Source organism: Lissotriton helveticus, chromosome 6 (assembly GCF_964261635.1).
Source record: "Lissotriton helveticus chromosome 6, aLisHel1.1, whole genome shotgun sequence".
Lineage (NCBI taxonomy): Eukaryota > Metazoa > Chordata > Amphibia > Caudata > Salamandridae > Lissotriton > Lissotriton helveticus.
Window position 1 is genome coordinate 2,105,194,994 of NC_136067.1, and position 19,221 is coordinate 2,105,214,214.

The following is a 19,221-nucleotide window of genomic DNA, read 5'->3' on the forward strand; positions in this document are numbered from 1 at the left end:
TTATTCATTCACTGTGCAGTTCCCTAATGAGAGCTACACCGGTGCTTTATTCATTCACTGTGTACTTCCCTAATGAGAGCTCTACCGGTGCTTTATTCATTCACTGTGCAGTTCCCTAATGAGAGCTCTACCGGTGCTTTATTCATTCACTGTGCAGTTCCCTAATGAGAGCTCTACCGGTGCTTTATTCATTCACTGTGCAGTTCCCTAATGAGAGCTCTACTGGTGCTTATTTCATTCACTATGCAGTTCCCTAATGAGAGGTCTACCGGTGCTTTATTCATTCACTGTGCAGTTCCCTAATGAGAGCTCTACCGGTGCTTTATTCATTCACTGTGCAGTTCCCTAATGAGAGCTCCACCGGTGCTTTATTCATTCACTGTGCAGTTCCCTAATGAGAGCTCTACCGGTGCTTTAATCATTCACCTTGCATTTCCCTAATGAGAGCTCCACCGGTGCTTTATTCATTCACTGTGCAGTTCCCTAATGAGGGCTCTACCGGTGCTTTATTCATTCACTGTGTACTTCCCTAATGAGAGCTCTACCGGTGCTGTATTCATTCACTGTGCAGTTCCCTAATGAGAGCTCTACCGGTGCTTTATTCATTCACGGTGCAGTTCCCTAATGAGAGCTCTACCGGTGCTTTATTCATTCACTGTGCAGTTCCCTAATGAGAGCTCTACCGGTGCTTTATTCATTCACTGTGCAGTTCCCTAATGAGAGCTCTACCGGTGCTTTATTCATTCACTGTGCAGTTCCCTAATGAGAGCTCTAACGGTGCTTTATTCATTCATTGTGCAGTTCCCTAATGAGAGCTCTACCGGTGCTTTATTCATTCACTGTGCAGTTCCCTAATGAGAGCTCTACAGGTGCTTTATTCATACATTGTGCAGTTCCCTAATGAGAGCTCTACCGGTGCTTTATTCATTCATTGTGCAGTTCCCTAATGAGAGCTCTACCGGTGCTTTATTCATTCACTGTGCAGTTCCCTAATGAGAGCTCTACCGGTGCTTTATTCATTCATTGTGCAGTTCCCTAATGAGAGCTCTACCGGTGCTTTATTCATTCCCTGTGCAGTTCCCTAATGAAAGCTCTACCGGTGCTTTATTCTTTCATTGTGCAGTTCCCTAATGAGAGCTCTACCGGTGCTTTATTCATTCCCTGTGCAGTTCCCTAATGAGAGGTCCACCGGTGCTTTATTCATTCACTGTGCAGTTCCCTAATGAGAGCTCTACCGGTGCTTTATTAATTCATTGTGCAGTTCCCTAATGAGAGCTCTACCGGTGTTTTATTCATTCATTGTGCAGTTCCCTAATGAGAGCTCTACCGGTGCTTTATTCATTCATTGTGCAGTTCCCTAATGAGAGCTCTACCGGTGCTTTATTCATTCACTGTGCAGTTCCCTAATGAGAGCTCTACCGGTGCTTTATTCATTCATTGTGCAGTTCCCTAATGAGAGCTCTACGTGTGCTTTATTCATTCACTGTGCAGTTCCCTAATGAGAGCTCTACCGGTGCTTTATTCATTCCCTGTGCAGTTCCCTAATGAGAGCTCTACCGGTGCTTTATTCATTCATTGTGCAGTTCCCTAATGAGAGCTCTACCGGTGCTTTATTCATTCCCTGTGCAGTTCCCTAATGAGAGCTCTACCGGTGCTTTATTCATTCACTGTGCAGTTCCCTAATGAGAGCTCTACCGGTGCTTTATTAATTCATTGTGCAGTTCCCTAATGAGAGCTCTACCGGTGTTTTATTCATTCATTGTGCAGTTCCCTAATGAGAGCTCTACCGGTGCTTTATTCATTCACTGTGCAGTTCCCTAATGAGAGCTCTACCGGTGCTTTATTCATTCATTGTGCAGTTCCCTAATGAGAGCTCTACCGGTGCTTTATTCATTCCCTGTGCAGTTCCCTAATGAGAGCTCTACCGGTGCTTTATTCATTCACTGGGCAGTTCCCTAATGAGAGCTCTACCGGTGCTTTATTCATTCCCTGTGCAGTTCCCTAATGAGAGCTCTACCGGTGCTTTATTCATTCACTGTGCAGTTCCCTAATGAGAGCTCTACCGGTGCTTTATTCATTCACTGTGCAGTTCCCTAATGAGAGCTCTACCGGTGCTTTATTCATTCACTGTGCAGTTCCCTAATGAGAGCTCTACCGGTGCTTTATTCATTCCCTGTGCAGTTCCCTAATGAGAGCTCTACCTGCGCTTTAATCATTCACCTTGCAGTTCCCTAATGAGAGCTCTACCGGTGCTTTATTCATTCACTGTGTACTTCCCTAATGAATTTGAATTTAAAAACATTTGTACAGCGCTCGCATACCCAACGGTTTCATGGCGCTAGTGGTGATCAGTGGAAAGCGGCAGCAGAGGAATTTCAGGGGTAGGCTTGGGTAAACAAAAAGGTTTTAAGGTTTTTCCGGAAAAGGGGGTAATGAGAGCTCTATCGGTGCGTTATTCATTCACTGTGCAGTTCCCTAATGAGAGCTCTACCGGTGCTTTATTCATTCACTTTGCAGTTCCCTAATGAGAGCTCTACCGGTGCTTTATTCATTCACTGTGTACTTCCCTAATGAGAGCTCTACCGGTGCTTTTTTCATTCACTGTGCAGTTCCCTAATGAAAGCTCTACCGGTGCTTTATTCATTCACAGTGCAGTTCCCTAATGAGAGCTCTACCGGTGCTTTATTCATTCATTGTGCAGTTCCTTAATGAGAGCTCTGCCGGTGCTTTAATCATTCACCTTGCAGTTCCCTAGTGAGAGCTCTACGTGTGCTTTATTCATTCACTGTGCAATTCCCTAATGAGAGCTCTACCGGTGCTTTAATCATTCACCTTGCAGTTCCCTAATGAGAGCTCTACGTGTGCTTTATTCATTCATTGTGCAGTTCCCTAATGAGAGCTCTACCGGTGCTTTATTCATTCCCTGTGCAGTTCCCTAATGAGAGCTCTACCGGTGCTTTATTCATTCATTGTGCAGTTCCCTAATGAGAGCTCTACCGGTGCTTTATTCATTCACTGTGTACTTCCCTAATGAGAGCTCTACCGGTGCTTTATTCATTCACTGTGCAGTTCCCTAATGAGATCTCTACCGGTGCTTTATTCATTCACTGTGCAGTTCCCTAATGAGAGCTCTACCGTTGCTTTATTCATTCATTGTGCAGTTCCCTAATGAGAGCTCTACCGGTGCTTTATTCATTCACTGTGCAGTTCCCTAATGAGAGCTCTAACGGTGCTTTATTCATTCACTGTGCAGTTCCCTAATGAGAGCTACACCGGTGCTTTATTCATTCACTGTATACTTCCCTAATGAGAGCTCTACCGGTGCTTTACTCATTCACTGTGCAGTTCCCTAATGAGAGCTCTACCGGTGCTTTATTCATTCACTGTGTACTTCCCTAATGAGAGCTCTACCGGTGCTTTACTCATTCACTGTGCAGTTCCCTAATGAGAGCTCTACCGGTGCTTTATTCATTCACTGTGCAGTTCCCTAATGAGAGCTCTACCGGTGCTTTATTCATTCATTGTGCAGTTCCCTAATGAGAGCTCTACCGGTGCTTTAATCATTCACCTTGCAGTTCCCTAATGCGAGCTCTACGTGTGCTTTATTCATTCACTGTGCAGTTCCCTAATGAGAGCTCTACCGGTGCTTTATTCATTCACTGTATACTTCCCTAATGAGAGCTCGACCGGTGCTTTATTCATTCCCTGTGCAGTTCCCTAATGAGAGCTCTACCGGTGCTTTATTCATTCATTCTGCAGTTCCCTAATGAGAGCTCTACGTGTGCTTTATTCATTCACTGTGCAGTTCCCTAATGAGAGCTCTACCGGTGCTTTATTCATTCATTGTGCAGTTCCCTAATGAGAGCTCTACCCGTGCTTTATTCATTCATTGTGCAGTTCCCTAATGAGAGCTCTACCGGTGCTTTATTCATTCATTGTGCAGTTCCCTAATGAGAGCTCTACCGGTGCTTTATTCATTCACAGTGCAGTTCCCTAATGAGAGCTCTACCGGTGCTTTATTCATTCATTGTGCAGTTCCCTAATGAGAGCTCTACCGGTGCTTTAATCATTCACCTTGCAGTTCCCTAGTGAGAGCTCTACGTGTGCTTTATTCATTCACTGTGTACTTCCCTAATGAGAGCTCTACCGGTGCTTTTTTCATTCACTGTGCAGTTCCCTAATGAGAGCTCTACCGGTGCTTTATTCATTCACAGTGCAGTTCCCTAATGAGAGCTCTACCGGTGCTTTATTCATTCATTGTGCAGTTCCTTAATGAGAGCTCTGCCGGTGCTTTAATCATTCACCTTGCAGTTCCCTAGTGAGAGCTCTACGTGTGCTTTATTCATTCACTGTGCAATTCCCTAATGAGAGCTCTACCGGTGCTTTAATCATTCACCTTGCAGTTCCCTAATGAGAGCTCTACGTGTGCTTTATTCATTCATTGTGCAGTTCCCTAATGAGAGCTCTACCGGTGCTTTATTCATTCCCTGTGCAGTTCCCTAATGAGAGCTCTACCGGTGCTTTATTCATTCATTGTGCAGTTCCCTAATGAGAGCTCTACCGGTGCTTTATTCATTCACTGTGTACTTCCCTAATGAGAGCTCTACCGGTGCTTTATTCATTCACTGTGCAGTTCCCTAATGAGATCTCTACCGGTGCTTTATTCATTCACTGTGCAGTTCCCTAATGAGAGCTCTACCGTTGCTTTATTCATTCATTGTGCAGTTCCCTAATGAGAGCTCTACCGGTGCTTTATTCATTCACTGTGCAGTTCCCTAATGAGAGCTCTAACGGTGCTTTATTCATTCACTGTGCAGTTCCCTAGTGAGAGCTCTACCGGTGCTTTATTCATTCACTGTGTACTTCCCTAATGAGAGCTCTACCGGTGCTTTTTTCATTCACTGTGCAGTTCCCTAATGAGAGCTCTACCGGTGCTTTATTCATTCACAGTGCAGTTCCCTAATGAGAGCTCTACGTGTGCTTTATTCATTCACTGTGCAATTCCCTAATGAGAGCTCTACCGGTGCTTTAATCATTCACCTTGCAGTTCCCTAATGAGAGCTCTACGTGTGCTTTATTCATTCATTGTGCAGTTCCCTAATGAGAGCTCTACCGGTGCTTTATTCATTCCCTGTGCAGTTCCCTAATGAGAGCTCTACCGGTGCTTTATTCATTCATTGTGCAGTTCCCTAATGAGAGCTCTACCGGTGCTTTATTCATTCACTGTGTACTTCCCTAATGAGAGCTCTACCGGTGCTTTATTCATTCACTGTGCAGTTCCCTAATGAGATCTCTACCGGTGCTTTATTCATTCACTGTGCAGTTCCCCAATGAGAGCTCTACCGTTGCTTTATTCATTCATTGTGCAGTTCCCTAATGAGAGCTCTACCGGTGCTTTATTCATTCACTGTGCAGTTCCCTAATGAGAGCTCTAACGGTGCTTTATTCATTCACTGTGCAGTTCCCTAATGAGAGCTCCACCGGTGCTTTATTCATTCACTGTATACTTCCCTAATGAGAGCTCTACCGGTGCTTTACTCATTCACTGTGCAGTTCCCTAATGAGAGCTCTACCGGTGCTTTATTCATTCACTGTGTACTTCCCTAATGAGAGCTCTACCGGTGCTTTACTCATTCACTGTGCAGTTCCCTAATGAGAGCTCTACCGGTGCTTTATTCATTCACTGTGCAGTTCACTAATGAGAGCTCTACCGGTGCTTTATTCATTCATTGTGCAGTTCACTAATGAGAGCTCTACCGGTGCTTTAATCATTCACCTTGCAGTTCCCTAATGAGAGCTCTACGTGTGCTTTATTCATTCACTGTGCAGTTCCCTAATGAGAGCTCTACCGGTGCTTTATTCATTCACTGTATACTTCCCTAATGAGAGCTCGACCGATGCTTTATTCATTCCCTGTGCAGTTCCCTAATGAGAGCTCTACCGGTGCTTTATTCATTCATTGTGCAGTTCCCTAATGAGAGCTCTACGTGTGCTTTATTCATTCACTGTGCAGTTCCCTAATGAGAGCTCTACCGGTGCTTTATTCATTCATTGTGCAGTTCCCTAATGAGAGCTCTACCGGTGCTTTATTCATTCATTGTGCAGTTCCCTAATGAGAGCTCTACCGGTGCTTTATTCATTCATTGTGCAGTTCCCTAATGAGAGCTCTACCGGTGCTTTATTCATTCACAGTGCAGTTCCCTAATGAGAGCTCTACCGGTGCTTTATTCATTCATTGTGCAGTTCCCTAATGAGAGCTCTACCGGTGCTTTAATCATTCACCTTGCAGTTCCCTAGTGAGAGCTCTACCGGTGCTTTATTCATTCACTGTGCAATTCCCTAATGAGAGCTCTACCGGTGCTTTAATCATTCACCTTGCAGTTCCCTAATGAGAGCTCTACGTGTGCTTTATTCATTCATTGTGCAGTTCTCTAATGAGAGCTCTACCGGTGCTTTATTCATTCCCTGTGCAGTTCCCTAATGAGAGCTCTACCGGTGCTTTATTCATTCACTGTGTACTTCCCTAATGAGAGCTCTACCGGTGCTTTACTCATTCACTGTGCAGTTCCCTAATGAGAGCTCTACCGGTGCTTTATTCATTCACTGTGCAGTTCACTAAAGAGAGCTCTACCGGTGCTTTATTCATTCACTGTGTACTTTCCTAATGAGAGCTCTACCGGTGCTTTATTCATTCACTTTGCAGTTCCCTAATGAGAGCTCTACCGGTGCTTTATTCATTCACTGTGCAGTTCCCTAATGAGAGCTCTACCGGTGCTTTATTCATTCACTGTGCAGTTCCCTAATGAGAGCTCCACCGGTGCTTTATTCATTCATTGTGCAGTTCCCTAATGAGAGCTCTACCGGTGCTTTATTCATTCACTGTGCAGTTCCCAAATGTGAGCTCTACCGGTGCTTTATTCATTCACTGTGCAGTTCCCTAATGAGAGCTCTACCGGTGCTTTATTCATTCACTGTGTACTTCCCTAATGAGAGCTCTACCGGTGCTTTATTCATTCACTGTGTACTTCCCTAATGGGAGCTCTACCGGTGCTTTATTCATTCACTGTGCAGTTCCCTAATGAGAGCTCTACTGGTGCTTTATTCATTCACTGTGCAGTTCCCTAATGAGAGCTCTACCTGTGCTTTATTCATTCACTGTGCAGTTCCCTAATGAGAGCTCTACCGGTGCTTTATTCATTCACTGTGCAGTTCCCTAATAAGAGCTCTACCGGTGCTTTATTCATTCACTGTGCAGTTCCCTAATGAGAGCTCTACCGGTGCTTTATTCATTCATTGTGTGGTTCTCTAATGAGAGCTCTACCGGTGCTTTATTCATTCACTGTGCAGTTCCCTAATGAGAGCTCTACCGGTGCTTTAATCATTCACCTTGCAGTTCCCTAATGAGAGCTCTACGTGTGCTTTATTCATTCACTGTGCAGTTCCCTAATGAGAGCTCTACCGGTGCTTTATTCATTCATTGTGCAGTTCCCTAATGAGAGCTCTACCGGTGGTTTATTCATTCACTGTGCAGTTCCCTAATGAGAGCTCTCCCGGTGCTTTATTCATTCACTGTGCAGTTCCCTAATGAGAGCTCTACCGTTGCTTTATTCATTCATTGTGCAGGTCCCTAATGAGAGCTCTACGTGTGCTTTATTCATTCACTGTGCAGTTCCCTAATGAGAGCTCTACCGGTGCTTTATTCATTCATTGTGCAGTTCCCTAATGAGAGCTCTACCGGTGCTTTATTCATTCATTGTGCAGTTCCCTAATGAGAGCTCTACCGGTGCTTTATTCATTCCCTGTGCAGTTCCCTAATGAGAGCTCTACGTGTGCTTTATTCATTCATTGTGCAGTTCCCTAATGAGAGCTCTACGTGTGCTTTATTCATTCACTGTGCTGTTCCCTAATGAGAGCTCTACCGGTGCTTTATTCATTCACTGTGCAGTTCCCTAATGAGAGCTCTACCGGTGCTTTATTCATTCACTGTGCAGTTCCCTAATGAGAGCTCTACCGGTGCTTTATTCATTCACTGTGCAGTTCCCTAATGAGAGCTCTACCGGTGCTTTATTCATTCACTGTGCAGTTCCCTAATGAGAGCTCTACCGGTGCTTTATTCATTCATTGTGTGGTTCTCTAATGAGAGCTCTACCGGTGCTTTATTCATTCACTGTGCAGTTCCCTAATAAGAGCTCTACCGGTGCTTTAATCATTCACCTTGCAGTTCCCTAATGAGAGCTCTACGTGTGCTTTATTCATTCACTGTGCAGTTCCCTAATGAGAGCTCTACGTGTGCTTTATTCATTCACTGTGCAGTTCCCTAATGAGAGCTCTACCGGTGCTTTATTCATTCATTGTGCAGTTCCCTAATGAGAGCTCTACCGGTGCTTTATTCATTCATTGTGCAGTTCCCTAATGAGAGCTCTACCGGTGCTTTATTCATTCACTGTGCACTTCCCTAATGAGAGCTCTACCGGTGCTTTATTCATTCACTGTGCAGTTCCCTAATGAGAGCTCTACCGGTGCTTTATTCATTCACTGTGCAGTTCCCTAATGAGAGCTCTACCGGTGCTTTATTCATTCATTGTGTGGTTCTCTAATGAGAGCTCTACCGGTGCTTTATTCATTCACTGTGCAGTTCCCTAATGAGAGCTCTACAGGTGCTTTAATCATTCACCTTGCAGTTCCCTAATGAGAGCTCTACGTGTGCTTTATTCATTCACTGTGCAGTTCCCTAATGAGAGCTCTACCGGTGCTTTATTCATTCATTGTGCAGTTCCTTAATGAGAGCTCTACCGGTGCTTTATTCATTCATTGTGCAGTTCCCTAATGGGAGCTCTACGTGTGCTTTATTCATTCCCTGTGCAGTTCCCTAATGAGAGCTCCACCGGTGCTTTATTCATTCACTGTGCAGTTCCCTAATGAGAGCTCTACATGTGCTTTATTCATTCACTGTGCAGTTCCCTAATGAGAGCTCTACCGGTGCTTTATTCATTCACTGTGCAGTTCCCTAATGAGAGCTCTACCGGTGCTTTATTCATTCACTGTGCAGTTCCCTAATGAGAGCTCTACCGGTGCTTTATTCATTCACTGTGCAGTTCCCTAATGAGAGCTCTACCGGTGCTTTATTCATTCACTGTGTACTTCCCTAATGAGAGCTCTACCGGTGCTTTATTCACTGTGTACTTCCCTAATGGGAGCTCTACCGGTGCTTTATTCATTCACTGTGCAGTTCCCTAATGAGAGCTCTACCGGTGCTTTATTCATTCACTGTGCAGTTCCCTAATGAGAGCTCTACCGGTGCTTTATTCATTCACTGTGCAGTTCCCTAAAGAGAGCTCTACCGGTGCTTTATTCATTTACTGTGCAGTTCCCTAATGAGAGCTCTACGTGTGCTTTATTCATTCACTGTGCAGTTCCCTAAAGAGAGCTCTACCGGTGCTTTATTCATTCATTGTGCAGTTCCCTAATGAGAGCTCTACGTGTGCTTTATTCATTCACTGTGCAGTTCCCTAATGAGAGCTCTACCGGTGCTTTATTTATTCACTGTGCAGTTCCCTAATGAGAGCTCTACCGGTGCTTTATTCATTCACTGTGCAGTTCCCTAATGAGAGCTCTACCGGTGCTTTATTTATTCACTGTGCACTTCCCTAATGAGAGCTCTACCGGTGCTTTATTCATTCATTAGGCAGTTCCCTAATGAGAGCTCTACCGGTGCTTTATTCATTCACTGTGCAGTTCCCTAATGAGAGCTCTACCGGTGCTTTATTCATTCATTGTGCAGTTCCCTAATGAGAGCTCTACCGGTGCTTTATTCATTCATTGTGAAGTTCCCTAATGAGAGCTCTACCGGTGCTTTTTTCATTCATTGTGCAGTTCCCTAATGAGAGCTCTACCGGTGCTTTATTCATTCACTGTGCAGTTCCCTAATGAGAGCTCTACCGGTGCTTCATTCATTCACTGTATACTTCCCTAATGAGAGCTCTACCGGTGCTTTATTCATTCATTGTGCAGTTCCCTAATGAGAGCTCTACCGGTGCTTTATTCATTCATTGTGAAGTTCCCTAATGAGAGCTCTACCGGTGCTTTATTCATTCATTGTGCAGTTCCCTAATGAGAGCTCTATCGGTGCTTTATTCATTCACTGTGCAGTTCCCTAATGAGAGCTCTACCGGTGCTTTATTCATTCACTGTGCAGTTCCCTAATGAGAGCTCTACCGGTGCTTTATTCATTCATTGTGCAGTTCCCTAATGAGAGCTCTACCGGTGCTTTATTCATTCATTGTGCAGTTCCCTAATGAGAGCTCTACCGGTGCTTTATTCATTCCCTGTGCAGTTCCCTAATGAGAGCTCTACGTGTGCTTTATTCATTCATTGTGCAGTTCCCTAATGAGAGCTCTACGTGTGCTTTATTCATTCACTGTGCTGTTCCCTAATGAGAGCTCTACCGGTGCTTTATTCATTCACTGTGCAGTTCCCTAATGAGAGCTCTACTGGTGCTTTATTCATTCACTGTGCAGTTCCCTAATGAGAGCTCTACCGGTGCTTTATTCATTCACTGTGCAGTTCCCTAATGAGAGCTCTACCGGTGCTTTATTCATTCACTGTGCAGTTCCCTAATGAGAGCTCTACCGGTGCTTTATTCATTCATTGTGTGGTTCTCTAATGAGAGCTCTACCGGTGCTTTATTCATTCACTGTGCAGTTCCCTAATAAGAGCTCTACCGGTGCTTTAATCATTCACCTTGCAGTTCCCTAATGAGAGCTCTACGTGTGCTTTATTCATTCACTGTGCAGTTCCCTAATGAGAGCTCTACGTGTGCTTTATTCATTCACTGTGCAGTTCCCTAATGAGAGCTCTACCGGTGCTTTATTCATTCATTGTGCAGTTCCCTAATGAGAGCTCTACCGGTGCTTTATTCATTCATTGTGCAGTTCCCTAATGAGAGCTCTACCGGTGCTTTATTCATTCACTGTGCACTTCCCTAATGAGAGCTCTACCGGTGCTTTATTCATTCACTGTGCAGTTCCCTAATGAGAGCTCTACCGGTGCTTTATTCATTCACTGTGCAGTTCCCTAATGAGAGCTCTACCGGTGCTTTATTCATTCATTGTGTGGTTCTCTAATGAGAGCTCTACCGGTGCTTTATTCATTCACTGTGCAGTTCCCTAATGAGAGCTCTACAGGTGCTTTAATCATTCACCTTGCTGTTCCCTAATGAGAGCTCTACGTGTGCTTTATTCATTCACTGTGCAGTTCCCTAATGAGAGCTCTACCGGTGCTTTATTCATTCATTGTGCAGTTCCTTAATGAGAGCTCTACCGGTGCTTTATTCATTCATTGTGCAGTTCCCTAATGGGAGCTCTACGTGTGCTTTATTCATTCCCTGTGCAGTTCCCTAATGAGAGCTCCACCGGTGCTTTATTCATTCACTGTGCAGTTCCCTAATGAGAGCTCTACATGTGCTTTATTCATTCACTGTGCAGTTCCCTAATGAGAGCTCTACCGGTGCTTTATTCATTCACTGTGCAGTTCCCTAATGAGAGCTCTACCGGTGCTTTATTCATTCACTGTGCAGTTCCCTAATGAGAGCTCTACCGGTGCTTTATTCATTCACTGTGCAGTTCCCTAATGAGAGCTCTACCGGTGCTTTATTCATTCACTGTGTACTTCCCTAATGAGAGCTCTACCGGTGCTTTATTCACTGTGTACTTCCCTAATGGGAGCTCTACCGGTGCTTTATTCATTCACTGTGCAGTTCCCTAATGAGAGCTCTACCGGTGCTTTATTCATTCACTGTGCAGTTCCCTAATGAGAGCTCTACCGGTGCTTTATTCATTCACTGTGCAGTTCCCTAAAGAGAGCTCTACCGGTGCTTTATTCATTCACTGTGCAGTTCCCTAATGAGAGCTCTACGTGTGCTTTATTCATTCACTGTGCAGTTCCCTAAAGAGAGCTCTACCGGTGCTTTATTCATTCATTGTGCAGTTCCCTAATGAGAGCTCTACGTGTGCTTTATTCATTCACTGTGCAGTTCCCTAATGAGAGCTCTACCGGTGCTTTATTTATTCACTGTGCAGTTCCCTAATGAGAGCTCTACCGGTGCTTTATTCATTCACTGTGCAGTTCCCTAATGAGAGCTCTACCGGTGCTTTATTTATTCACTGTGCACTTCCCTAATGAGAGCTCTACCGGTGCTTTATTCATTCATTAGGCAGTTCCCTAATGAGAGCTCTACCGGTGCTTTATTCATTCACTGTGCAGTTCCCTAATGAGAGCTCTACCGGTGCTTTATTCATTCATTGTGCAGTTCCCTAATGAGAGCTCTACCGGTGCTTTATTCATTCATTGTGAAGTTCCCTAATGAGAGCTCTACCGGTGCTTTTTTCATTCATTGTGCAGTTCCCTAATGAGAGCTCTACCGGTGCTTTATTCATTCACTGTGCAGTTCCCTAATGAGAGCTCTACCGGTGCTTCATTCATTCACTGTATACTTCCCTAATGAGAGCTCTACGTGTGCTTTATTCATTCACTGTGTACTTCCCTAATGAGAGCTCTACCGGTGCTTTATTCATTCATTGTGCAGTTCCCTAATGAGAGCTCTACCGGTGCTTTATTCATTCACTGTGCAGTTCCCTAATGAGAGCTCTACCGGTGCTTTATTCATTCACTGTGCAGTTCCCTAATGAGAGCTCTACCGGTGCTTTATTCATACATTGTGCAGTTCCCTAATGAGAGCTCTACCGGTGCTTTATTCATTCATTGTGCAGTTCCCTAATGAGAGCTCTACCGGTGCTTTATTCATTCACTGTGCAGTTCCCTAATGAGAGCTCTACCGGTGCTTTATTCATTCATTGTGCAGTTCCCTAATGAGAGCTCTACCGGTGCTTTATTCATTCCCTGTGCAGTTCCCTAATGAAAGCTCTACCGGTGCTTTATTCTTTCATTGTGCAGTTCCCTAATGAGAGCTCTACCGGTGCTTTATTCATTCCCTGTGCAGTTCCCTAATGAGAGGTCCACCGGTGCTTTATTCATTCACTAGGCAGTTCCCTAATGAGAGCTCTACCGGTTCTTTATTAATTCATTGTGCAGTTCCCTAATGAGAGCTCTACCGGTGTTTTATTCATTCATTGTGCAGTTCCCTAATGAGAGCTCTACGGGTGCTTTATTCATTCACTGTGCAGTTCCCTAATGAGAGCTCTACCGGTGCTTTATTCATTCATTGTGCAGTTCCCTAATGAGAGCTCTACGTGTGCTTTATTCATTCACTGTGCAGTTCCCTAATGAGAGCTCTACCGGTGCTTTATTCTTTCATTGTGCAGTTCCCTAATGAGAGCTCTACCGGTGCTTTATTCATTCCCTGTGCAGTTCCCTAATGAGAGCTCTACCGGTGCTTTATTCATTCATTGTGCAGTTCCCTAATGAGAGCTCTACCGGTGCTTTATTCATTCACTGTGCAGTTCACTAAAGAGAGCTCTACCGGTGCTTTATTCATTCACTGTGTACTTTCCTAATGAGAGCTCTACCGGTGCTTTATTCATTCACTTTGCAGTTCCCTAATGAGAGCTCTACCGGTGCTTTATTCATTCACTGTGTACTTCCCTAATGAGAGCTCTACCGGTGCTTTATTCATTCACTGTGCAGTTCCCTAATGAGAGCTCTACCGGTGCTTTATTCATTCACTGTGCAGTTCCCTAATGAGAGCTATACCGGTGCTTTATTCATTCATTGTGCAGTTCCCTAATGAGAGCTCTACCGGTGCTTTATTCATTCACTGTGCTGTTCCCTAATGAGAGCTCTACCGGTGCTTTATTCATTCACTGTGTACTTCCCTAATGAGAGCTCTACCGGTGCTTTATTCATTCACTGTGCAGTTCCCTAATGAGAGCTCTACCGGTGCTTTATTCATTCACTGTGGAGTTCCCTAAGGAGAGCTCTACGTGTGCTTTATTCATTCACTGTGCAGTTCCCTAAGGAGAGCTCTACGTGTGCTTTATTCATTCACTCTATACTTCCCTAATGGGAGCTCTACCGGTGCTTTATTCATTCACTGTGCAGTTCCCTAATGAGAGCTCCACGGGTGCTTTATTCATTCCCTGTGCAGTTCCCTAATGAGAGCTCCACGGGTGCTTTATTCATTCCCTGTGCAGTTCCCTAATGAGAGCTCCACAGGTGCTTTATTCATTCACTGTGCAGCTCCCTAATGAGAGCTCCACCGGTGCTTTATTCATTCCCTGTGCAGTTCCCTAAAGAAAGATCTACCTGTGCTTTATTCATTCATTGTGTGGTTCTCTAATGAGAGCTCTACCGGTGCTTTATTCATTCACTGTATACTTCCCTAATGAGAGCTCTACCGGTGCTTTATTCATTCACTGTGTACTTCCCTAATGAGAGCTCTACCGGTGCTTTATTCATTCACTGTGTACTTCCCTAATGAGAGCTCTACCGGTGCTTTATTCATTCACTGTATACTTCCCTAATGAGAGCTCTACCGGTGCTTTATTCATTCACTGTGTACTTCCCTAATGAGAGCTCTACCGGTGCTTTATTCATTCACTGTATACTTCCCTAATGAGAGCTCTACCGGTGCTTTATTCATTCACTGTGCAGTTCCCTAATGAGAGCTCTACCGGTGCTTTATTCATTCACTGTGCAGTTCCCTAATGAGAGCTTCACCGGTGCTTTATTCATTCACTGTGCAGTTCCCTAATGAGAGCTCTACCGGTGCTTTATTCATTCACTGTGTACTTCCCTAATGAGAGCTCTACCGGTGCTTTATTCACTGTGCACTTCCCTAATGGGAGCTCTACCGGTGCTTTATTCATTCACTGTGCAGTTCCCTAATGAGAGCTCTACCGGTGCTTTATTCATTCACTGTGCAGTTCCCTAATGAGAGCTCTACCGGTGCTTTATTCATTCACTGTGCAGTTCCCTAAAGAGAGCTCTACCGGTGCTTTATTCATTCACTGTGCAGTACCCTAATGAGAGCTCTACATGTGCTTTATTCATTCACTGTGCAGTTCCCTAAAGAGAGCTCTACCGGTGCTTTATTCATTCATTGTGCAGTTCCCTAATGAGAGCTCTACGTGTGCTTTATTCATTCACTGTGCAGTTCCCTAATGAGAGCTCTACCGGTGCTTTATTCATTCACTGTGCAGTTCCCTAATGAGAGCTCTATCGGTGCTTTATTCATTCACTGTGCAGTTCCCTAATGAGAGCTCTACCGGTGCTTTATTCATTCACTGTGCAGTTCCCTAATGAGAGCTCTACCGGTGCTTTATTCATTCACTGTGCAGTTCCCTAATGAGAGCTCTACCGGTGCTTTATTCATTCACTGTGCAGTTCCCTAATGAGAGCTCTACCGGTGCTTTAATCATTCCCTGTGCAGTTCCCTAATGAGAGCTCTACCGGTGCTTTATTCATTCACTGTGCAGTTCCCTAGTGAGAGCTCTACCGGTGCTTTATTCATTCACTGTGCAGTTCCCTAATGAGAGCTCTACCGGTGCTTTATTCATTCACTGTGCAGTTCCCTAAGGAGAGCTCTACCGGTGCTTTATTCATTCACTGTGCAGTTCCCTAGTGATGTATTCATTCATTGTGCAGTTCCTTTGTGGTAGCTCTGCATGTGCTTCACTCATTCATTCTGCAGTTCAGTAATTGGAGCTCTACTTGTGCTTCATTCATTCATTGTGTAGTTGACTAGTGCGAGCTGTACATGTGCTTTATTCACTCATTGTGCAGTTCCCCTGTGGGAGCTTCACGTGTGCTTTATTCATTCATTCTTTAGTTCTCTAATGGGAGCTCTACGTGTGTTTTGTTTATTCATTGTGTAGTTCCTTTGTGGAAGCTCCTGGGGACCGTTATTCATTCATTCTGTTCTTACCTGATCTGAGTTGTAGTTGCGCTTTATTCTTTCATTCATTCATTCATTCTGTAGCTCCCTGTTGGCAGTTACAAAGTTGGCTTATTCATTTATTCTTTTCTTCCCTACTGGGAGCTTTTACGCTGTTGAATAATTCGTAAATAATCAAATATATTTATTTATTGTAGGATTTGCCACAAACCATTACAATGTGAAAATATACTATTAAAAAACAATAATATATTTTTTTAAAACACAGCTTTAGATTCAACATTATAGTACAGACCTAATCTAAATGTGTTTACAGTACTCTTAGTAACTACAGGTAAAGAGTATTGTGTACTGGGTTATGCTAGCTCAAGCTGCTTTTAAGAACTCAGTGCTGCTCCTACGGCAATCTTCATAGTTGTTTGACCCATCAGATCATTTAAAACATGTCCCAGTCTGGAGTCTTCCAGGCGCTATTTCCGTTTCCGCTGTGGGGCTCGAGGGGTCAGAGGTCGGGGTGCTCGTCTCCCTGATGCCTCCTGGGACAGGAGCAGCTCAGCCTTTCACTGTTAGTAAAACCCTGTCCTCATTAACAGTAAACACCTTCTAACTCTGGAGAAGACAGACACCAGTAAAGACAGCTTTGCCCTGACCCCTGCACTGACCCCTGCACTGACTCCTGCACTGACCTCGTGATGCTCACGGCTGCTCTTTCTTCCACAGACTCGAAGACTGTTACCTGTGGGATGAGGAGTGGTCACCTGATCCCAGGTCCTCCGATGAGGAGAGTTCACCTGATCCCTGGTTCTCTGATGAGGAGGCGCCGGTGCCAGAGCCAGACATATCCGTGCTGTGCGCGGCGCTGGGGGATCCGCGGAGCCGCGTTCGGGAGCTCAGGTAAGGCAAGTCTTTCTTCCTCATGTTCTTTGGGGGGAGGGGTGTTACGTCATTCCCACCAAGTCCATGTTAGGGTCAGGCGTGGGGGATCCTCTTTTGAGTATAAACCTCTCTTCTGTTGTCAGCAGCAGTTATAGGATACAGTGAGGTTCCCCTGTCTGTTCATATTGTAATGAGATGGCTCAGTGAGCAAATGCACCCATGCCAGGGCTCTGTCTGCATCTTTCAGTCACGGGTTCCTATTCTAGTGCGATCGCTATCTGGCCCCAGGGCCACCACGACCCTCAGTATCTGGAGGGCCGTCAGTCCGAAGAGTGGAGGCCTTTTTCTGGCAGTTACTGTGGCAGGGGTGCTGAGGGGGGGGGAGGGGGCTCTACATATTTCTCCCCCAGAGGAGGCAAGAACCATCAACAAAGCAGGCTCTGAAGGGCTCACATGTTGTTAGCGGCTTCATCCATGTTCACACGCACCCTCCTTTCATGCAATCACTATCACTTCATGTCAGCCTTTCATGTGTCATCTTCTTAAACAAACCTACTACTGACACTATGCACGTCACCATTTATATCCCATGAGACAGTTGCTATCTAAACAAGCATTGACAAAGTCAAGAGGTCTGGCCTATCATCTAGATACAGTAACTCAAGATCTGTGGTCTATATTTTGACGAGGCCAATCGGGGGGACATCATTTGATATAGGCTCTGATATTCTGGCTGAAGGGGTATTCAAGAATCCATTGTTTTGTAGCTGCAGTTTGGTAGGTCCATAGTATCAGGGCTAGACTGGTCCTGTATTTGAACTGTCCTCTATGTAATGATGTAATTAAGGTATTGTGCAATAACTTAACGGGCTGCACATAATTGTGTGATGATTAGTACGTGATGTAATTATTTAAGATGAATTTTTAGAAGCACATTTTTCTCTCCTTTTTATGAATTTAAAAGATGTATGTTATTCATAATTATATAAAATTTCTATTCATTGTATTTGTGGTAAACTTATCATTGATGTAAGAGATACCCTATCCTCTTTGGACTTTCTGCGGTGCACGTTAGGAATCGTAGCCATATTAAGAAAAGGCACGAAGACAATTACACCCTGTCCCTGATTTTAAAAATTGTGTGGCTCCTGAAGAAGGCGTTGTCTTACACGCCGAAACGCGCGTCGAAATATACTTGCCACCTTTGGTTTTATTATTAACTGTTGATCTAATTTTATGTTGATGCTGTAGTATTGTTTTTAATAATCTATTTTGTTTATTGTGATTTATGAATTGTCCCTTTTAAACAATCTTGTGTATAAAATATGTTTTTTGATAAATAAATAATACATGTATGTATATGCCTTTATTTAGTTGTCCGTCCCTCCTTGCATTAGTTTCCTTGTTCATGATTGCCTAGGAAGTTTTCACACACTTGTTTATTTCCCTGTCCTAGGAATAGTTATTTCTATTCAGGGGGCCCTTGTTTTTCACATATAAAAGTGTGCCACATTCCTGTAAGAATTCATTTCTTGAAAATGAAAGATTTCTGATTCTAATTCAGTAATTATTAGATGTCCTTTTGAATTAGAATAAACAGTGTGTCTTTAACAAGATTTAAGTCCTTCAGATCTTTACTAGATGTCTCTCTCAAGTCACAATAAAACAGTGTGGTCTTGAACAAGACTTCAGTCCTTCAGAACTTTACTAGATGTCTCTCTCAAGTCAGAAGAAACAGTGCGGTCTTCAACAAGACTTAGTCCTTCAGAACTTTACTAGGTGTCTCTCTCAAGTCACAATAAAACAGTGTGGTCTTGAACAAGACTTCAGTCCTTCAGAACTTTACTAGATGTCTCTCTCAAGTCAGAAGAAACAGTGCGGTCTTCAACAAGACTTTAGTCCTTCAGAACTTTACTAGATGTCTCTCTCAAGTCACAATAAAACAGTGTGGTCTTGAACAAGTTTTCAGTCCTTCAGAACTTTACTAGATGTCTCTCTCAAGTCAGAAGAAACAATGTGGTCTTCAACAAGACTTCAGTCCTTCAGAACTTTACTAGATGTCTCTCTCAAGTCAGAAGAAACAGTGCGGTCTTTAACAAGACTTCAGTCCTTCAGAACTTTACTAGATGTCTCTCTCAAGTCACAATAAAACAGTGTGGTCTTGAACAAGACTTCAGTCCTTCAGAACTTTACTAGATGTCTCTCTCAAGTCAGAAGAAACAGTGTGGTCTTGAACAAGACTTCAGTCCTTCAGAACTTTACTAGATGCATCTCTCAAGTCAGAAGAAACCGTGCTGCCTTCAACAAGACTTCAGTCCTTCAGAACTTTACTATATGTCTCTCTCAAGTCAGAAGAAACAGTGCGGCCTTCAACAAGACTTCAGTCCTTCAGAACTTTACTAGATGTCTCTCTCAAGTCAGAAGAAACAGTGCAGCCTTTAACAAGACTTCAGTCCTTCAGAACTTTACTAGATGTCTCTCTCAAGTCAGAAGAA

At 44.0% G+C, this 19,221-nt stretch overlaps 1 protein-coding gene across 1 annotated transcript in view; it reads left to right on the forward strand.

The window, feature by feature from the left end:
• Positions 1 to 16,748, forward strand: part of LOC144763061 (NACHT, LRR and PYD domains-containing protein 3-like) — a 441,280-nt gene extending 424,532 nt beyond the window's left edge. The window contains exon 5 of the mRNA XM_078648366.1: positions 16,571 to 16,748. Coding sequence (XP_078504492.1) covers positions 16,571 to 16,748 — 178 coding nt within the window. The remainder of the gene's footprint in view (positions 1 to 16,570) is intronic.
• The last annotated feature ends 2,473 nt before the right edge of the window (positions 16,749 to 19,221 follow it).